The 7,892-nt window shown below is 40.3% G+C and overlaps 1 protein-coding gene across 1 annotated transcript; it reads left to right on the forward strand.

Annotated features, from left to right (window-relative positions):
* Positions 1-378: 378 nt before the first annotated feature.
* Positions 379-4,046, forward strand: LOC140232103 (carbohydrate sulfotransferase 9-like). Its single transcript, XM_072312252.1, has 2 exons — positions 379-654; positions 3,192-4,046. Exons 1-2 carry the CDS (start codon positions 379-381, stop codon positions 4,044-4,046), a joined length of 1,131 nt encoding a protein of 376 aa, XP_072168353.1.
* The last annotated feature ends 3,846 nt before the right edge of the window (positions 4,047-7,892 follow it).

Consider the following 7,892-nt stretch of genomic DNA (forward strand, 5'->3'; position numbering starts at 1 on the left):
CAAAAAAGGCCCTGTCACACCAGCTAAGCGGGCTTATTGCGTATGGGGATTTTTCAGCACGCAGAATAATTTCTGCGGCCGGACAAGGTTTAGGGCAAGTTTCGCGTGGGTATTACATGATAAACGCGTGATACCTAAGTCCTTCTTGCGTGTATTCCGTTGAACTGCATGTTAGGCGCGTGGGTGTCACGTGATAGCTTCGTGATAGCTTCTTTTATGTCAGTTACGGGCGATATACGGGCTCTGCGAAGTACCTGCGCCACAACTGCGTGTTATCTGCGTACTATTCGCCTGCGAGGTGAGTGCTAGCCTGAACAATAGGCTGGTTCGAGTGGATGGGCAAACAATCATTTGTCAACTAGCTTTCAAGAAGTGAAGATGCCCCGTAGACGGAAAGTGCACAAGGGCAGAGAACGTCCAGTGGATGGACAGCCACAAAGCCCGGAAGATTCACAGCAAATGCACCAAATTGCTGCTGAAGTCCATTCGGCGGATGAAGTCCTGTCCGAAAGGGACCAGGTAGTCCTCGACGCCACAGAGGACAAAGAAGAGAATGAGTCCAACACGTCACACAAAATATGCTCTAGAATGCCCGCAAATGGCACGCACTCCCTTCACATAGGCATAGATCAGCGGGCAAATTACCTACTTCAAGTGGGTCAAATGCCTGTGAATTGCGGCGGCTACGGCCCTCCTACGGGTGTTCTGCGTGGAACTCTTCGGGCAGTCCTCGCGACTCATCCGGAAATAGTTTTGGTCATGCTCAAAACTTTGCTGCGGGAAAATTGGACTAGCGTGCGCACCTTCGGGCAACTAAGGACGAGATAAGTGCTAGGTACTGTCAAGTTCGGGCCAAATGCGGAGAGCTCCGTGTAGCAAATTTGTTTCCCCTAAAGTCAAGCCGCAAAACTTCCCCAGATACGATATGACAAGGCCTTGAGCATGCTCAAAACTTGTACCGGAAGAGTCACGGGAGTTGCACGTAGAGGTACGCGCAGAACACAAGTAGGAAACCCTTACCGGTAGCACCCCACAGGCAACTCCACAGCAGGTACTTCGCAATCCCCGCAAGTCGCTCGTAACAGAAAATGGATCGGTTTCAAAGCTCTCACGCGAGTCACACGGAATGCACGCAAGTTGACGCTAAGTAGCACGCGTCTAGTAAGTAAGAAACAAGTGCGAAAATTGCAAACATTCTTGTCCGCCCGCGGAAAATCTTCTACGTGCTTTAAACTACCTCCTCGCCACAAGCCCGCGTAGATTGCCCGGACAGGTGTGACACCGCCTTTACCGGCAGCACCTTGCAGGCATTTCCAATGCAGGTACTTCTCAGAACCCATAAGTCGCTCGTAACAGAAAACGGATCGGTTTCAAAGCTCTCACACAAGTCACACACAAGTAGAAGCTAAGTAGCACGCGTCTAGTAGGTAAGAAACAAGTGCAAAACTTGCAAACATTCTTGTTCGCCCACGGAAAATCTCCTGCGTGCTGGAAAATACCTCCTCGCTACAAGCCCGCGTAGCTTGCCCGGAAAGGTGTGACACGGCCTTATGTAGGCTTACAGCGTGTTCCGATGAGCCATCCCTGTATGGAATACTTTTCCAAACAATGCTGTCCATTCATACATCATCAGGAGCAACCTTATATACCAATGGTAAGGTTGTCGCAGACCAAATTTTAAAGAATGATGAAGTTGAGAGGCACACAGCTGCACAATAATGAGCGCCACACTAATACACTGTAGGATTAACTCACGGATCATCACCGGCACATTACCAACATTACAACAAAACACAGCCAAACGCTCTCCAGGACAGCGTCTGATACGCCTTTTAGAGAGTAGTTTTTAGGTTCAAGATTTATAGTACAGGCATGCCATTAAATTGTCCTGCCCCCCCCCCCCCCCCGTCATCCACAAAATAATAATTGCCAGGTAGCTGTAGGGGGCTTATTTCAAAAGTATGATATTACGTACGACGGCAACCTGATATTAAGTAGTCCTGTTTCAGACAACACAACGCTGAAAATCACTCACATTGACTGATCAAGGACAAAGGTACAATGACATGCAGCAATTAATTATGAACATAACGGAAAAATCCAATGTCTAGCGGTTAACATAGAAAACAAGTTGACAGCGAAAAGCGGACTCACCATGAAATAAACAACAAAAATGTCAAATTCATGATACGATAGAATCTGGTTGTGTTGGAAAAGATAACGATACAATGAATACCCAAGACTTAACTCTCATGTGTGTGAAATGTCATAATTATATGTCTTCAGGACGTCCTCAATAAGATGGACACAAGACACCCTTTAATCTCTAGCTTTCCTCCCTTGAGCCCAAGCTTACTAGTAGTAATAGAGGGTCTGCCTACAACCGGAACACTATATAGACACCCGTAGGATTTTCGTCTTCAACGCTGTTTATCTTGAACCACATTCCAGAAGATGTAATTTGAAAAAGCTGTGTCGTCCTGTAAGAATAAAACTTATTAGAATTACAATTTTCTTGATTATATTTTTCTAACCTGTCACAATTGTTGTCCTTCGCTACTTTATACCGTCGATACGCCTACGAAGCTTCACCACTAGTAGTACGTGCCTATTATCCTTTACCAGTTCTGGAATGAATATTGGCACATTGGTGATGTTGGTAAATGAAATGATTCCTATGGAACCTCCACTCCCCCCCCCCCCCCAAAAAAAAATAAATAAATAAATAAATAAATGAATAAATAAATAAAATAAAAAACAAAAAATCTAAAATGCGTACTCATTCCCTCTCACTGATTATGCATTGATAAAGTCATAAACTTTATTGCTGAGGACAATCTATTATCTTGCTTAGTATAGATATCTTTAGCGCTAAAACAAAGGCCTTACCGCGCTCTTTTTTTTTTTTTTAGTGCCACTTCCGAAGTAAAAAAAAAAAAAAAAAAAAGCGGGGGGTCAAAGTGGTGACACCATTATTCCTGCGTAAAGGTGCAAAAATAGCGTGGGGGCCGAGAATAACAGTCAACAATTGTTATTCTCACATTGAAGAGGTTACACCTTTATTATTTCTGCACTTTGTATCAACTGCATTTTTTTTTCATGAGAAGGAAATGAAGTTATTATCGTGCCTGTTCAAGTGACATTATAACTAAGTGACTTTCTATTTCTAACCCACATAATACAACTTGAAGGAAACCACACCCAAGGTGATAGTCGAAGACACGCAGGCAACTCGTCAGGAGACCTTGCAGCGTGAGTGTTTGCAGAAAAACATCAGCTCTTTCCCGCAACTGGCATACGACTGCGAGCTCTTTAGGGTCCTCCCGAATCAGCGATCGCTGCTTCTCCTCGTCCCCAAGTGTGGCGGTACTAACTGGGGCAGACTTCTCCTCACCGTTAACGGCTTCAAACCGGCAGACGAAAAAGTGGGCGCGCAGCAAGCTGTCACATTATTGAAGAAACACTTCAAGTATCTGAAAAGTATAAAAAATGATGAAAGGAAACACTATGCTTCCAACTTTACGAAGATTATCTTCGTGCGTAATCCATTCACCCGTCTTTTGGCTGCATTTAGAGACCGACTGGAGGCATATCCAAATAGGAATCTCGTTCAGCGTCGTGTTCACAATAAGAAGATATACATGCAATATGGAAATCATTCTAAGGCGAAAATGCCCAAAGCGTCAGTAAAGAGTGAGATGTACAATGTGACCTTTAAAGAGTTCATCGACTATTTTTTGGCGAGCCATAACGACATTCACTGGCAGGATGTGTACAAGATTTGCAACCCTTGCCTCGGCTACGATTTCATTGGAAAACTGGAAACATATGATAAAGATGTCATGGAATCACTGAAGCTCATGGGTGTGGATTCTAAATTCTATCCGTACAAGGCACTTGACGTTTCGAATAGCAGCGATGACGCCATAATGAAAAAATACTATGCCACGCTTTCCGATAAGCAGTTTGAAAAAGTCAAGAAAAGGCTTTCTACCGATATGGCGTATTTCGGATACAAAATGCCTGAGAGCATACGGCGGGATTAAACTTAAAGGTCCTGTTTACATTCGGTAGCAGTGATTTGAAAAGTGTTCAAGATATCACATTTGATGCATATGCGTAGGTCTGTTTGTACCACATAAACCATTTAAAATATTTGCAATAAAGCCAAAAATATAGGGAGGTATCCGTATTTTTCTAAGTGAACCGTAACTGTAGACGGTTTAGTCTGGAAGCGTTTTTAATATGCGTATTGTTCACATTTTGTATATTTAACAATACTTAAGAATTGCTTTTACTGATTCAAATTTTTACTGTAATTGTTTCTACCCTAACTCATATTTTAGAAGCATTTTAAAGCACTAATGCTCTCACAAATTTCATTGCATAATATCCGTTACCGTCGATGTCAATGACCATAATTATGTGCGTCGCTATCTTTGTGTGTCTCTCTCTCTCTCTCTCTCTCTCTCTCTCTCACTCACTCTTTCTATATCCTTGTTAATTGTCCTTGTCCATGTGTCTGTTTCTGTATCTGTATCTCTCACGTATACTACATTATATTATTGTATGTTATATGTATCCATATAAAGGCCACTGTACACTGGTCACAAGTTGTATTCATTAAAATGGTATGTGGCCCCGCATGTTTAAGTTCGGAACTTTGTATACATTGTTTGCTAGAAATAAGTATCATTGAACCTGGAGTTATAAGTGATATGTAGTACAGGTTATTACAAAATGCACAAAACATTCTGAAGAGAAAATCTTTTGAGCTCTTTTGTGTCTTCATCATTACTGTTACGATTTTCTTTGCATCGACGTGATACTTTCCTGTACATAAGTATATACAATATTTCAATTTTATAAAGTTGTGTATAAATTTGTACATACCATCCTTAGAACTACAAGCACGGTGAGGAATCCAGTTCCATTGCACCATACCCGCTGTCTACACCACATGTTCTCTTATATCATCGATTGCTGTCGTAATGTGCGGGGCCATTATCATTGATGAAATTAATTATTATTTGAAAGTGAATTTTAATCTGGATAATGGCTAAATCCCAACATGCTCTGATTAGTTTTGCCTTGTCAATCACCATATCCCTTCAGTGGAGAATGTATTATGTGTTAAAACAAGTGAGACAGCGTGATGTAGTCGGTTATCAAACACATATCTGATATGAATAATGAGTTCTTGAAACCAGCGTTTGCGAGGTCCCAACAGAGCAAAATCACCAAAAGGCATGTGAAAAATCACCAAAAAATTATAAAAAATCACCAAAATTGGAAAACCGTAGTTTATGCTTCAATTTCAAGACGTCAATAAACCTTTTATCGAACACTCTGCGTTAGTTTCGGTGCAATTAACTGCGCGGCGTCGTTACACACTATAAAATGCAAAATGTGTAACTGTACTGTGTGTATGGATCTATGAGTGTTTGTGTGTGTTGAGTGACAAAAGGCGCACATGTTATGTTTCTAATTGCAATGTAAATGTACATGGTATAATGGGAGAACTTTGGGTGAAATGCATTTTTGTTTTTAAGTTATTGTGATTATTTCTCATTGGTCTCAAAATCACCCCCCCCCCCCAAAAAAAAAAAAAAAAAAAAAAAAAAAAACAATAATCACCAAATTTTGATTTGGCTACAAGACTAAAATCTTGTCATCAAACACTTTTACAGGGGATGGCTAGAAACCGATCAGTGGGAATCAGTAGGAATACTGAGGGATGATTGTTCCAATCCTTGTGGGATTCATTTAAGAGTACATAATTATATCTACTGTTGTATGAAAATTATTTGCTTCAGAACGGTCTCATATTCAAGTAATGTGCAGATTAATGCCCCGTCACTGACCAGGCACGCTAACCTGGAAACATTAAACTGCACATTACTGGAAAATGAGACCATTCTGAAGCAAAAAATTTTCACACAACAATAGATATATGATGTACTCTTAAATGAATCCCACAAGGATTGGAGCAATCACCCTCCAGCATTCCCACTGATTCCCACTGTTCAGTTACTAGCCTTCCCCTTTAAAAATCACTGTCGAAACACGTCCGATACGCGTTTTGGCATGTACCTGTAACAGTTTAGACGACCGTACGGGTTGTCATCTATCTCAGACGGTCAGACCATGCTGGAAATGAAAATCATATCATTAGAAGAGAGGGAGAGCCAGGATCTTAACAGATCAGAAAGATCATCCCGATAAAGATACCCACCACAACACGAACCGGGATGAGAGGGGCATGACCAACTGTCTGACATTTACAATGGTACTATCACCCGGATATGTTATACCCCGGATGTGACACCTGAATGATTGCCAATTGACGCCTGAAAATCAGTGGCTCATTAACCATCGTTTGAGAAAGATGACAGCCCGTTGTCAAAACTGTTGCAGGTAAATATAACAATAAACTGTGTGTAGCAGATGTTTTGGAGAACGCATCACTCATATTAATTATTAATCATCCTTGTGAACCTGTTTCGCAACATGCCACACACGTCTGATAGTTTTCTAAAAATACTGATCACAACTGTTCAACGGCTTTGAAATCAACTAATCGCTGTTTTGTTGGATTTTACTATTCATTATCATCTACTTTCATATCAATATCAATTCCAACCAATAGAGAAGTTTAAAGGGGATGGTAAGTAACTGATCAGTGGGAATCAGTGGGAATGGTAGGGGATGATTGTTCCAATCCTTGTGAGATTCATTGAAGAGTACATTAAATATGTATTGTTGTGTGAAAATTATTTGCTTCAGAATGGTCTCATATTCAAGTAATGTGCAGTTTAATGTTTCCAGGTTAGCATGCCTGTACTGTGATGGGGCGATCATTAACGGTGTGGCGAGTCAGTCTCTATCTTCTTATCTGTATCTGGCTAAGAACATATTTTCTCATGCCTTTCTGATCAGTGGTCCAGGTGATTTATGTTTGTGTAAATCTTGATGAAAGTAAACAGGCCTCTCCTTTCCTTTTTCCCTTTCTTCTATCCTATCTCTACGCAAGTCTCCCTCCCTTCATTTTTTTTTTCTATGTGTATGAAGAGCTTGCTTTCAAAAAGGCGCTAAATCCATCATTTTTCAATGGATTTAATAGCGCCTTTTGGAAACAAGCTCTTCATATGTATATATATATGTATAAGGGCTGCAAGCAAATCGAGCTAAGATTGAGCTGTAACCCTTCTGTATCATCCATTGATTGTATCGCTAAAATGTTTTGTTACAAATAAAAGGCAGTAAAAACAAAAATGCTACCGCTGTCCTTTTTTTTCTCAACCTCTCTGCATTCACCACTCAGTCTTTTGTCTTTTCTGCCATACCCTTTAATCAGTATTTTGTGATTACACGACGTTTGGATTTATGATGGAATAACTGCTTTGAATGAGTTTTGTTGATATTATTTTTCTGGAAACTATAGCTTTTTTAATAGTGTTGCTGTTTGCACGGTTTTCTTGACCCCTCGGTAGACCTGCAATGTCTTGTGTGCGCAGCGTGAGCAGGGCAATCCAGTTGTATTCCAGTTAATACTGTATGATTGTCGTTAGTGTATTCTTATGTTGATTTTATGCTGAAAATAAATACTTTACACAAAACTATGTAAATATCTTTTAATATCGTTTGTGACAGAAGCTTATAGTGACGTTCTATTTATTGAAGTTCAAATTATTCATACGTTTGGGTCAGAATTTGTAATTTCAAAAAAAAATGTGTTTGCATATCGAAGTTATATTTGACATTTGCACGGTTATTTTTTGTGCTTGCTTGTTCGTGTGTCTGTGCGTGTGTGTGATTATCGTCAATAAAATATAATAGTTCGTGATGCCTTTATATTTCCTCATATAATATGATACCTTATTTGCAAGCAA

The sequence above is a fragment of the Diadema setosum genome, chromosome 8 (assembly GCF_964275005.1).
Source record: "Diadema setosum chromosome 8, eeDiaSeto1, whole genome shotgun sequence".
Taxonomy (NCBI): domain Eukaryota; kingdom Metazoa; phylum Echinodermata; class Echinoidea; order Diadematoida; family Diadematidae; genus Diadema; species Diadema setosum.